This window comes from Peromyscus californicus, unplaced genomic scaffold (genome assembly GCF_007827085.1).
Source record: "Peromyscus californicus insignis strain IS unplaced genomic scaffold, ASM782708v3 Scaffold_4__1_contigs__length_199733344, whole genome shotgun sequence".
Taxonomy (NCBI): domain Eukaryota; kingdom Metazoa; phylum Chordata; class Mammalia; order Rodentia; family Cricetidae; genus Peromyscus; species Peromyscus californicus.
Window position 1 is genome coordinate 112,131,694 of NW_026294562.1, and position 13,412 is coordinate 112,145,105.

Below are 13,412 nucleotides of genomic sequence, written 5' to 3' on the forward strand. Positions count from 1 at the left end.
AGTGTTCAGCTCTAAGTGGAGCATCTATATTACCAACCCACCATCCCCCCAAAGCTCAAGGATCATCATAGAAGAGGGAGTAGAAAGATAACAAGAGCTAGAGGTTTACAAGGACTGCCTCAAATCAGTGTTTCCTAGACACCACAAAGGTCCACTCTGGATGTGAACTCAGCAGTCATGGGTCCATGCACATGGCCCTCCATAGGATCAAGCCAGTCAAAATTTCCACATGGATATGTCATGTAGCAGTTTCCTCCAAGATGGAAACCTTCCATTCTTCCAGGATGTTCTTTAAGCAGAAAGGTAAACAACTAAAAATAGCTTCAGGAAGTCCCTGAAACTGATCAGATCCATTAGGTCCCTCCCTGCCAGAGTAAGCAACAAAAGCTGAGTCCCTTTCAGATTAATAGAGCTAAACTACAAAGAAGACTCTCAGCCAAGTTAAGCTGCAAAGAAGACTGAGACCAGACCAGCTGCCTGGAAGAAGCAGAAACCAGCCAAGCTGCCTGGAAGAAGTTTAGACCAACTGAGGCACCTGGAAAGGACACTCTCCAACCTGGCGAGCTGCTTGCAAACTGTGCAGTGTGTGCTCCAGGTTCCCAGCTTTTGTGAGCTGTCCCCCATGCTCCCATAAGTTACCCCAACACAACTCATTGGTTCATCAAGTTGGACTTCGGTGCTATCCCTACTTTGGTTTGTCATGGTATCTCTTTCTGAGGTAAGGAGATGTGTGTCTTGCATCTCTCCAGGAAAAAGTTTTGTCACACAACAGAGTGGGAGTGGAGCCCCACCTAGAGCTGAGGAAGTCTTGGCAGTTGATGGTTACTGGGAAAGGAATCACCAGTTTTCTTCAGAGATGCTACCCTGCCCGTGTTCCAGCTGACGGTCTTACACCTATTCACAAACTGGCAGAACTAACTAGACTGAGTGATTAAATAAAGAGTACAAGAAGTCAAAAAGGAGATGGGGTGGGTCAGGGGTATCTGGAAGGAGTTGGAGGGATGGGCAGAGGGGTGAATTTGATCAAAATACATTGTATACAGATAGGACATTGTCAAAAAATAAAATATACTTTAAAAAAGAATGAATCCAACATAAAAGAAAAGTAGGTGAAGTAGATGGAGTCCCTAGAACACTAGCCAACTTTTAGCCTCTGATTCTTACCACACATGAAGCCTTTCCCACCTACCTAGACTTTGATTCAATAGAAACACCAATGGTCAGCCTTGTCATTCCTACTCTTTACACAATATATGCTTTGGAAGCAGAATGTCAAATGGACTAACTGGACACATGACTAAATAAGTAGTGAAAATACATAGTTAAATCCTAGTGCAACACTCACGAAAACTGCAAGTAAATTCCTTGATATACGCAGCAAGCATTTGCAACACATTAAGATTTGCAACACAACAGATTAAGAAAATATGCTTTGAAGCTTCAGAAAGGTATTTGCCTAGAAGGCACAGACGAAACCCATCATCCTTTGTTTCCTTGGAGGGTGGGGGGCCCTATGGCTCACATTGGTATCTTGAAGGTAAGGGATGTGAGGCTGGGAGGAGGCAGGTCGTTCTGGCTGGGGTTGGAGGAGCACAACTGATTTCATTAGTGCTTCAGAGATGAATGGATGCTGGGAAGCATCACAGTGCACTGTCACTGCGGCACCAGCCAGAGCCGGGCTGGCAATGACAGCATTCCAGTACCACCTCCATACAGAGCAATAGGGCTGGCTCTGGTAACTCGTCATCCCCGTCCTCAACATCAGAGAGTATGGCTAATCACTTCCATCACAGACCTGGGGTGACCAGGGAGGAGTCAACCACATTAGTTGCTCACGAGTGGATTCAAGGCTACAGCATTTGGGAAAAGAGGCAAATCGCCTAGTAGGCTTTTATTTGTGTGTGTGAGAGACTTGTTTGGTTTGGGGTCTGTTTTATTTATTTATTTATTTATTTATTTATTTATTTATTTATTTATTTATTTATTTACCAGTCTCACCCTGTAGTACAGGCTGGTCTCAAACTTAAAGCAATTCTCCTGCCTTAGTCTACTAAATGGGGAATTAAGCAATTCTCCTGCCTCAGTCTACTAAATGGGGAATTATAGGCATGAGCCACATGATTTCTTTAGTTGATTCGATGATATCTATGAGAGGCATCTTTATAAGATTCCATGCTCACTCACTGACCCGACTTCCTTAAATTCACGTTAAATTAAGGTTTGTTTGAGAAACGAAAACTAGTTGGGGTCTTAAGTTTGAGTAATGTTTCATGCATCAAAATAGTCCAAAGAAATCTTTAGGGGAAACTTAGGAAGAAACTTTAACTTATCTTAAATAATAAATGCTGACTTATCTTCATAAGAATGCTGACTTATCTTCAAGCTTTCAACAAGTATTTTTAAAAGAAAAATTTTTCTTTTTATAACTATTTAGATGAAACAATGTCTAGAGTTGCATTGAAGACTCTAGAAAAATAAGCCATATTAGAGAATTTATATTTTAAGATTCCTAATACAAAGTATTTTTAATACAAGAAGTCAGGATAAACTAGCAACACAATTTAAATCATGATAATTTATTCTAAGGATTTTTACAAAATACCTTAAGAAAATTATACATAGGAAGTACAATAAAATTGACAATTTATATTCTAATTAAAACTTTGTAGCAAAGCATATCTGTGACTACTTTTACTCTGTGTCCATATAGTAAAATTATAAGAAAAACAGTCAATTATATGCAATATTTTAGCAAATTGTTATAAAATACAGGCTTGACATCCCTTTTAGCACAAATTAAGCCAAAATAAGCCAAGAGCTCAATTCCATATGCAACCAGTAGGTGGCACCAAAGTCCATTTGAGATTGAGAAGGCGGGGGTGGGGTGGGGCAGGGTTTCTCAAGGCAGATTTACGGGCAGTAAAGTCAGTCTTGCTGCCCTAAAATGGAATTCAATGTCTTATTAGAGATTACCAAGTAAATAGTTGTCTTATTATGAAGTTCTCTGTCATCGCTGCTGTTCTCCCTCTCTCCACCCCATCCCAGGAGTCTCTTTCTGTCGCTTTGCCCGTAATCTTCCTATTTATATGCCCAGCAAGCATTTGAATAACCAAATTGCAGGCCACACAGTTCACCATTGTGGTGTGAAACCTGTAAGGGTGACTTTTTCTTTGGTGTGGAAGCAACAGTTCGATTTTCCTAGCTTGTTCAACTATCGGATGTTGACGTCACACATCTTGTTGCCACGTTTAGTTCTTGAGCCGTGCAATCAAAGCAATGCATGCAAATTGACTCAGGGATGCTTGCATAGCAATCATTAGTGACAAGGGGTGAGGGTGTTTGTCCGCAAGGTCGGAACTCTCAAGCTCAGCAAGGTCGGAACTCTCAAGCTCAGCTCCACCTGGGAAGTAGTTTTTGATGGTGGAATCAGCTGAGCAGGATCATTTGGAAATCTTGGCAATCAGAAGCATCCTGAGGGGCAGTGTTGCTTCAATCCAAGTGTTGGGAGAATTCACCATCTTCTCCCAGAGAGCAACTTCCTCGGAAGTAGAATCCATCCAATCCACTTCAGTCCCGTAGCTTTTTCCTGAAAGAAAGTTTTATGTTTGCAATTATGTTTCCCACTGTGGGCCGGGGAGAAAGGGAGTTAGTCATTCCCCGGTTATAACCACCATGGAAGACAAGAGTTCCCACACACCTGGAGAGCAGATCTGGGGCATTAAGGAAGAACTAGTTTACTACCAAGCGGCTTCATTATTTCACTACTCATGGTTTCCAGATGGTGGCTCTCCACATGAACGTAAAGGCTGGATGTTGCCTTTTTCAGGGGCATAGCGGAGTTGGAAGGATCATGTATTGGGTTACAGATGACAGTAGAGCAGTGGTCTTCAACCTTCCTAAGGCTGCAACCCTTCAATACAGTCCCTCATGTTGTGCTGGCCCCAACCATATGATTATTTCATTGCTACTCCATAACTGTAATTTTGCTACTGTTAGGAATCATAATATAAATATCTGATATGCGGAATATCTGATATGCAACCTCTGAGAAAGGGTCCTTTGACCCCCCCCCATGGGTTGAGAAGCACTGTGCTAGATGATTACCTGCAAATACTGGCTGAAGTTTTGTGCCTGAAAGACTCAATTTCATAACTTGCCTCTGTCATTAGCTGTTATTTATTTATTGTTATTATTATTGTTGTTGTTGTTGTTGATATTACTTGAGGATATTGGTTCCTTTGGGGCTATTACTAACTGCCTTGTGGAACTGTTATAAGGAGTAAGTCTAATAATATAAGTAAATGTCTAATACAGTGATGAGATGGTAGCCACCATAATTGTTCAAAGCAGACTTTTAGCCATGTTATTTGTGGGAAGACACAAATTTTCCTAGCTTGTTCAACCATCTTCTTGAATGTTGCATCACACTTTTTGTTGGGCACACCTCTTGTCATTGTTTAACTCTGTTGAGCCATGCAATCAAAGAAATGCCCGAGGATTGACTTGGGCATTCAGCCGACTACTCATCTGTGGCACCAGGTGAGGATATTTGTTCACGAAGTCAGAACTTTCAAGCTCAGATTTTGGAACCTGCCAGCAGTAACTTAAGTTCTGCAAGGGCAGCTCCTGGACACTGCTGGTCCTCTTAACCCAGAACCCTTGGAATACCAATGGTCTTTCCCTCACTGGTTTCATTACACGAAAGACTTTAGCATCTCCTGGAGAGTTTGGCTCATAGAGAATTAAACTTGTAACAAATGTTACCTGTTCCAAAGCCGATCCGGAGACCTCCCAGGAACTGGTTGGTTAGTTTATAATGGTCCCAGACTGTGAGTTCTACACAGGCTTCCATCAGATCTTCAGGCCTGAACCCATCGTACACCATGGTATGGTTGAAGACAGGGTTGGTGGTTTTTCCTACAGCTCTTGTCTTCTGGCGACTTTTCCTGCTGGTATCTGGAAGGATGGTACTACGAAAAGAGAAAGTAATGTGAGGGCATTTCAGTTAAGAAAGTGAACATTTATGCTGGCAATATACCTCAGCACAGCTATGGAATAGGCAATGAAGGAAAAAAGGTATGGAAGCCAACTGTGGTGGCTCACATTATAATCCCAGCACCCATCACGCTGAAGCAGGAAGATTGAACCGAGTCTTTAAAAAAAAAAAAAAACGGATGGTAGGGAGATAGCCACTATCCGTGAAGTGCCTGCCTGACAAGGGTGAGGGCCTGAGTTCTATCACTAGAACCTGCTCCAAAAAGCTGAGCAGGGTGTTATGCACGATCAGTCCCAGTACTAGGAATTAAATAGTCTCTGTAGCCACACAGCTTAATTGGCCAATGAGAGAGATCCTGTCTCAAAGGAAGTGGACTGCAATCATGAGAATGACACCCAAGTTCTCCTCTGGCTTTCAGAGACACACACACACACAGAGACACAGAGACACACACACACACACACACACACACACACACACACACACACACACACACAGAGAGAGAGAGAGAGAGAGAAAGAGAAAGAGAGAAAGAGAGAGAGAGAGAGAGAGAAAGAGAGAGAGAGAGAGAGAGAGTGCATGTGGAGAGACTGTGCTGGTAGTTTTAGTAAAAGTCACGGGAAGATACATCATGCTGGAAAGACTGGGCACAGAAACAGCCAAGTTGGGTTTGAACCCTGACTCTGAGACTTACTGACTATGAATTCCAGGAAAGCCACTCAACTCAGACACCCACTTCCTCAGTACAAAGTAGGAATGGTGATGATGACTTTGTAAGATTGACATTAGAATTAACTAACATGCAATACACACATGTTTAAGTACTTAATGTGGTAGTAATTGCTGGAAGATTCTTAGAATCTAGTACAGATGAACTGGAGATGGTCATGCCAAGTGAATTGTCAAACTCAGAAAGACATAAAATTGTGTGTGTGTGTGTGTGTGTGTGTGTGTGTGTGTGTGTGTGACACGAAAGTGAGAGCAGAATTGTCTAGGGAACACAGGGAATAAACAGAAGGAAGGGAAGGAGGGCAGAAATACTCAAAGTACATTACGTACTTGCATGAAAAGGTCCTTACGTAATCTAACACGATGTACAATGAATACATGCCAATGGGGATATAACTAAAATTAATTGATCAATTGATTGATTGAAAAGTAAAAACACTCTCAAGCTCACAAAGCCTTTTTATAAGTTTGTAATAGACATGAGCCTCTTCCTATCTCATTGTCCTTTTGATCTTATATTAAAACACTGATTAAAAATGTAAAAAATAATCATAGTATACCTTATAAATATAAAAGATAATTTGTATAGGTTAAAAAATAAATGTAGATAAGAAAACCAATGGAATAAATATAGAAAATATGCCATATGATCACAACAGTAAACTTCATATACCCAAAAGGGATAATTACTACATGCTAGAAATTTTGCTGTAATTTCAGCCCTACTGGTTAATATTTCCTCAAACCAGTAATTTAAAAATTTAGAACTTCTATGTACTCCTGATTGCCAACCCAAGGAATTCATGTCATACAAAATTGAAAAGGAGAAATCTCTTCAATTTGCTAGATTTGACTTTGAGAATAAATAATTTGACAGTTTTGTAATCACATGTGTCTCACTTATGATAATAATAAATGAACACTAACTTACCACACCGCTCAGAAAGACAAAAAGTCTGAGAGTGGTCTCTGAATGAGAAACTGACCTGAGCTGAAACATCATACCAGCTAACACCTAGGCAGAGTATGCATTTGTTTAACAAGCAATGCTGTACCATATCCTCTTAAATCTGTGTCACATATATCTAAATAGGAACAACTCATCTTCTAGTAGCATCTCCATAGACAAAATTAGAGCTAGACGGTCACACTAACACCTATTTAGCTACTGTTTACTAGACACCAGTCATTTGTGTGCATAACAGAGAAGAAAGTTAGCTGCCTGAAAACTCAAAGTGTCTTATGTGCCAATTCCTGGTTGGGACTTGTTTGGCCAATCACTCTCCAAGTATTTGCAATCTGATACAAATAGGCAAAAAAAAAAAAAAAAAAAAAAAAAAAGGAAAAGAAAAGAAAGAAAGGAAGGAAGGAAGAAAAAAGAAAGAGAAAACCAAAACAAACCCTTGGCAAACAGATCAAAAACATAGGAAACAAAAATCCCTCTCTTAGCCGGGCAGTGGTGGCGCACAGCATTCGGGAGGCAGAGCCAGGCGGATCTCTGTGAGTTCAAGGCCAGCCTGGGCTACCAAGTGAGTTCCAGGAAAAGGCGCAAAGCTACACAGGAAACCCTGTCTCGAAAAAAAAAAAATCCCTCTCTTGTTCACTAAGGAAATAAGTAGTGTGACATCAACATTAAAATTTTGGTAAGCAAGCAGGGTGATGGTGGTACACACCTTTAATCCCAGCACTCAGGAGGCAGAGACAGGCAGATCTCTGTGAGTTTGAGGCCAGCCTGGTCTACAGAGCAAGATCCAGGACAAGCACCAAAACAACACAGAGAAACCCTGTCTCGAAAAGAAAAAGAAAAAAAATTTTGGTAAGCTATTTTGTACTAAGAACTCCCCCTAGCAACAGATGTACCCCAGAAGATACTGCACATATGAGTTCGAAAAATCTAGCTTCATTTGCAGGCATGATCTCTTAGGTTTGATTTGAAAACCAAATAAAGCCTTGGGAGTTGATGCCATAGACTCTTAGAGTTTGATATCTCTAATAATCTATGGATGGTGAGTGTTAGCATCACTGACACCGAGAATTGATACCAGCCAACAAAGACAAGACAATAGGAGAACTAAAGAAAGTCACGGCATGAATGTTCTTACCATTTAACGAAAGAACTTAGGTGGCTCCCCCTCAGCAGAGGCAAATCAAGGCATTCCTTCACCCAGATGTGGACTTCTCCAGTTGTAGGAAGCTTTTTGCCTGCAATTGAACAAGGAAAACAAAATGTATTGCCATTTCTTTTTGGAAAAGATGTCACCTTGCATATGGGATAGCACAAGGAAACAGGGTAACGCTTGGTGGTATTAAGTTGATTAAGGTTATAGACATTCAACTGTATGCTTCTTAGCCTGACTGTCCTGAGGTCAGATAGCTCTATTAAAAACAGGAGCTGCTGGCAACAGACAGGGGCTGAGAGAGGGAGAGACACTTTGGTTTAAGGATGTGGCTCTGGTTGGTTGACACATTCTAGAGGTTAAAAGGTCACACAGTCAAGAAGAATGTCATCTAGGAGGAGTTGGGAGAGAGGTGAATGTGATCCAAATACACTGCATAAAATTCTGAGAACTAATAAAAATGAGAAGAGCCATTCTGGAGAGTGAAAACATTCACATTGCTTCCAAGTACAGAGCGTTTGTCATTCTTTTGGGGTTTCGGTTGTTTCAACATCATACCTCAGGGGTGTGGGTCATCTGTTCACAGTTACACTCAAAACATCTCAAGACAATGCCTAGCCCTTCCAATACCATTGCCAGCGCAGATTTGAGTGTAAAGTGACCAAACTAGACACTGGCTAAAGAATAGCTTTCTCCCCGTCATGTTAGAAGTCCTTACATATGTAATGGGACTATTGAACACACATGCACAATTGTAAGTGTCATAGACAACTACTAAGATGTTGGCTTGGTCTGAAGTTGCTGCTAGACTGCTTGCACATAAACAGAGGAACACTATTGGATTTTTCTGGGTGGTTTAGTTCAGTCAACTAAACCATACTCCCTGATCTATAACCACATCCATAAAGTGCTCATACTTAGGAGTGTGTGTGTGTGTGTGTAGATACACACACACAAGGAATATGATAAATAATTTATGTCCCGTGGAAATCTATATCTATACAGGAGAAATGTGTTGGGGGAGATTGCTCCAAGACCACCAATGAAGCTGACCTCAGTTCAGAGGGTGAAGTCCACATTCAGCTGACCAAGTGGACCATCGAGTTCTCTGGCTGACTAAGAGGAGAAAGAAAGGCACACAGGGAAGTAAGAGGAGGGGTCAAAAGGTTGCATACTCTTTTAGATCAAGTAGAAAGGGAGGATTGTGTCTAGGTCACTCTGTGGATTTCTCAGGTTTATTCCTTAATATTTATCCCCGAGTTTTATCTTTCAACAAACGATAAAAAACCCAAAAGAAATTAATTTAAATAAAAATGAAACATGGTGTAAATGTCAAGCTATTACTACAGTGCTCTAGAAAACAATGTGCTTAATGAGTGCTAACTCAGTCAGGAAAAGCTTTGTGGAGCTCAGACTCCATCTAAGACTCAGATTGAGGAAGGGAAGGGAAATGTAGGGAAAAGCTCCTATGGGAGTAAAAACTAAGACAAGAGAAAGTGCATCACAACACATAATTCCCTCAGCCCTCACCACCAAGTCACAGTGGGGAAAATTAGAAATGGCATTTCCATGCATGTTGACCTCAAGTGACAAGATACAAAGTTATATGTAAAAAAATCTGCCCATTAAAAAGATCTAGAAGTAATAGAATTATGGTTGGGCAGCAACTTGGCCTAAAGATATACTTTGCCTGTCCTTCATCTTTTTTTGTTTTTTTTTTTTTAAGTATAGACTGCCTTTGTCTAGTTCAACCTATGCCTGTACCAGCCATTATTCCTTTCCTTAGTAGCTTCATGGCTTGGTTATCGAACACGTGAGTTCGCAGCTCCTGATTTTAACTACAGTCTTCCTACAGCTTCTTGAGGACAATTTGCCTGGGAAATGAGTTGTTGGCAAGGTCTAACACTCATTTCCTGCCAGTTTTTTTTTTTGGGGGGGGGGGCTTGTTGAACTGGCTGGAGACCTAAGGCCCAAGTGCCCAGGCTGCAATCAGTAATCAAGACACAAAGCTTTATCTCCTCATGAAACTAAGAAGGGAAGATCAAGGAGCTCTGATTTCTTAGGAACTTTCTATGAATCCTTTTATTTCCCATCTGGGAAAGGAACTCAAGTTTCTTCCTTATCACGACACTGTTAACAGGCCCAAATTCTCACTCCAGCAAAGCCCATTCACATGGTACAAACACCAACATTTTCCCCAGGACAAGGGGAAGTCAAAGCAAGGGCTAGAAACTGGAAAAGACGGAACAAAGAATTTCCTCACAGAAATGGAAAGTAAATTGATATTTCCTAAGCTCTGGGGTGGGGAAAGGGTTTGCTGTAATTTAAAGGATACAATGTTGTTTAAAGGTGAAAAATTCTGGGACTCTGCTGCACAGCATTGTAAGTATAGTTCATATTACTGAGTTATAGACTTAAATGGTTAAGGCAGTAAGGATTATGCATTCCTTACTATAAGAGAAATAATGAGATTTTTCTAGTTTGAAACTATGGTTGACTCCTTTGGTCCGTACAATTATTAACTTAGCATGTTTGCCCAGGAATTCATCTTTGAAAATATAAGAGAACCCAAGCCATCTCTAGAGGGCAGAGGGATAAGTAGAGGGTTCAGCTGTAAAGTCATTTCATACCTGGACTTGGCTCTGGAACATATTGGAGAGCTAGCTTCATTTCACCTCTGTTTTCTGTCTCCAGGGCAACTGGTGCTGTCTGAAAAATAAAGGGATGTTAGCAGGTGTAAGAAACAGATTTTTTTCTAGCCTGTTGGTGAATACTCTGTTACAGGACCATATCCGGCCCATTTCTGGGACTATGGATCACTTGTATGCTCTGAATTCAGTTTTTCCTCTGCATCCTCTACACAATTACTGTTATAGCTAAGAAAACTTGTTTCCTATCTTTGAAGACCTTGCAACATACTCAGAAAACATTCCATGGACTCTGCTCTAGTGTGCTTTTCTTCTGCTCTCACAAAGCATTCTGGCCAAAAGCCAAGCTGCTGTTTATTTCATTTCACAGGTTTCAGTCCATCATTGAGGGACATCAAGGCAGGAACTTCAGCAGAGCGAGAACTTGAAATAGAAACCATGGGTGTCTGCTGCTTAGCCTTTATTTTCACCTGGACACAGACCTAGAGTGACCCGGGAAGAGGGACCCTCAACTTAAGAATGGCCTCGAATGGATTGTCCTTTGTCCATGTCTGTGAGAGGCTTTCTTGATTGAAGATTGATGTAAGAGGGCCCAGCCATCATGGATGGTATCATGTAGGTGGGCCTAGGCTTGATAATCATGGTGCTGGAGGAGCAAGCCAATATGTAAGCAACATTCCTCCATGGTTTCTGCTTCAAGTTCCTGCTCTGTTCAAGCTCCTGCAGGAAGCTCAAGTGAACCTCAGAGAGATGAGGGAAAATTACACTATAATAAAAATGCCAAAGGTCAAAAGACCAAAAAAAAAAGACCTAAAATCTGAAAGAAAAAGCAAAGACATAACCTTCTAACGAGTTAAAATAAGAAAAAGATTAATAGCCAACTTTCTGATATAATTACAGAAGTCAGAGTACAATGGAATGACATTGTAAAAGTGTTCACAGAGACCATTTTTCAACCTCACAACTGAACAAAAATATCCTTCAGAGAGAAATGTAAAGAGGATGTCATGAAGCAAAGAAAGCCAGAAAGGTAAAAGTAACAGAAGTCCCTGGCACAAAATGTAACTCCACAGAAAGGTACAGACAGGGATCATCAGGTCACACAGGATGGTCATCAGGTGGCCATGCCATCCTGACTGTCAATAATCTCCTCTGATTTCAGAAGCTAATTAGAATTGGGCCTTGTGAGGACTTGGGTGGGAGACATGAAAGGATAAGAAGAAACAGGAAGTAAACATGGTCAAACCTAAATGAGTGTTTCTGTACTAAACAGTTACTGTGCAGAAAATTAAATACAAACATCATTAAAATGTGACTGAAGATATCAGAAAAGATGGAGGCATGAGTAAATGCAGTAAAATACTTTGATTCTTCTCATTGATCTGGACGTGGTAGAAGTCCTAATCTGTATTAGACACATCTTCGTTCCTGTGCTGGGGATCAAACCCAGGGCCTTGTGTATGATAGGCAAGTGCTATACCCCTGAGCTGTATCTCCAGCCCTAGAGTAGACATTTTTAATTCAAGGATAAATATTGTTAATGAAAAAAGAAACTATGACTTCTGTATTAATGAAGGGAAAAGAAAATTATGAGATAATTGATTAATCCTCATAGAAGCAATTATAAAAATAAAAACACAAATATTAAGACATTAGATTTCTATCCTAACACATCCATAATTATATTAAGTACAAATAAATTAACTAATTCAGTTAGAAGGGATATTGGAAGTTGAATATAGTGGAGCATGCCTATAATGGTGGCAATTGGAGGATCATAAGTGAGGCTACCTTAGGCTAAAGAGCAAGTTTCAGGCTAGCCTGGGCTATATAATAAGACCCTGTCTCTAAACAAAACAAGGCACCTTCTTCTCAAGGGACAATCTCATCATATGCTAGGCTAAAAGTCTGTTTCAGATTTCAAAGGACTGGAGCATTTAAACGGCCTTGAAGACTGAAGTCAAACATTTGCATTGAACAATTTAAGTTCTCCATATAATTTAAAAAACTCTTTCTTTACCAAATATACAAAGAAAATTCAATCCTCACTTCAAATGATCCCAAGCTCCACACTGGCACTGTGAGGTAAATGCAACCTGGCTCTTGCCTGTAGACCAGATCCCACAGCGACCCAGCCCACCAAGAAGGAACTCGGAACCCACCTTCCTCTTGAGAGGGTACCACTTGAGTTGTTTATTCTGTTTGCTATCCCAATCCCATGTTTCCAGGTCAAGTTCCACCTCCCCCAGGAAGCTGTTGCGCTTAAATGTGTCCCGATGCCAAACGGACAGGTTCAGCTTCTGTGTCTTTAAAACTTGTCTTTCAATTTTATACTGCAGTGGAGAAAAGAAAATTAAAACGGTGACTAGCATTGCCTTATGACACAGAGATGAGAAGTCATCTGTGAGGATCCAAATTCCTCATCTGTTTGGTTTCAGGTCTCAAAGCTTACAAAGGCATTTTACTCTCAGTGTCTGATTTCAAAGAGCTAAAACTCCATCTTTCACAAAAGCGGATGCTCTCCCCTCTGCTGGAAAAGGCAAACCGGGGCTCAAATATCATAGCTAGAAATAGCTTTCTAAAAACAAAAGTCAATTATTCAACCTTTGTTGGATGCTTTTACACTAGATATATCACAAATCAGGTTCATTCTAAAAATACAATTCAAACTGAATCTACTTCTGTTTTTCTACCTAAGGACAAGGACTGAATTTTTTTCCTTTCACTATTTTGAGAGAGAGTCTCATTTAGCCAAGGCTGGCCGGAACTTCTTATGTAGCTGAACATAACCTTGCATTCCTCTTACCTCCTCTCCAAGTACTCAGATTATAGGTGTGGACCATCATGCCCTGCTACACTTCATCATTTAAAACAGTTTCAGTTTCACAGAAGAATTAAGTACAAGGTACAGCCCCCATATAC

At 40.6% G+C, this 13,412-nt stretch overlaps 1 protein-coding gene across 15 annotated transcripts in view; it reads right to left on the bottom strand.

The window, feature by feature from the left end:
• Window positions 1-2,556: 2,556 nt before the first annotated feature.
• Sytl2 (synaptotagmin like 2) overlaps window positions 2,557-13,412 on the bottom strand; it is a 110,574-nt gene continuing 99,718 nt past the window's right edge. For all 15 annotated transcript variants that reach the window (XM_052762125.1, XM_052762123.1, XM_052762124.1 and 12 more), the window contains 5 exons: window positions 12,653-12,823; window positions 10,473-10,551; window positions 7,828-7,927; window positions 4,765-4,970; window positions 2,557-3,586 (listed from right to left, as the gene is read on the bottom strand). In XM_052762125.1, the coding sequence (XP_052618085.1) occupies window positions 3,441-3,586; window positions 4,765-4,970; window positions 7,828-7,927; window positions 10,473-10,551; window positions 12,653-12,823 (702 nt within the window). In that variant the 3' untranslated portion in view covers window positions 2,557-3,440. The remainder of the gene's footprint in view (window positions 3,587-4,764; window positions 4,971-7,827; window positions 7,928-10,472; window positions 10,552-12,652; window positions 12,824-13,412) is intronic.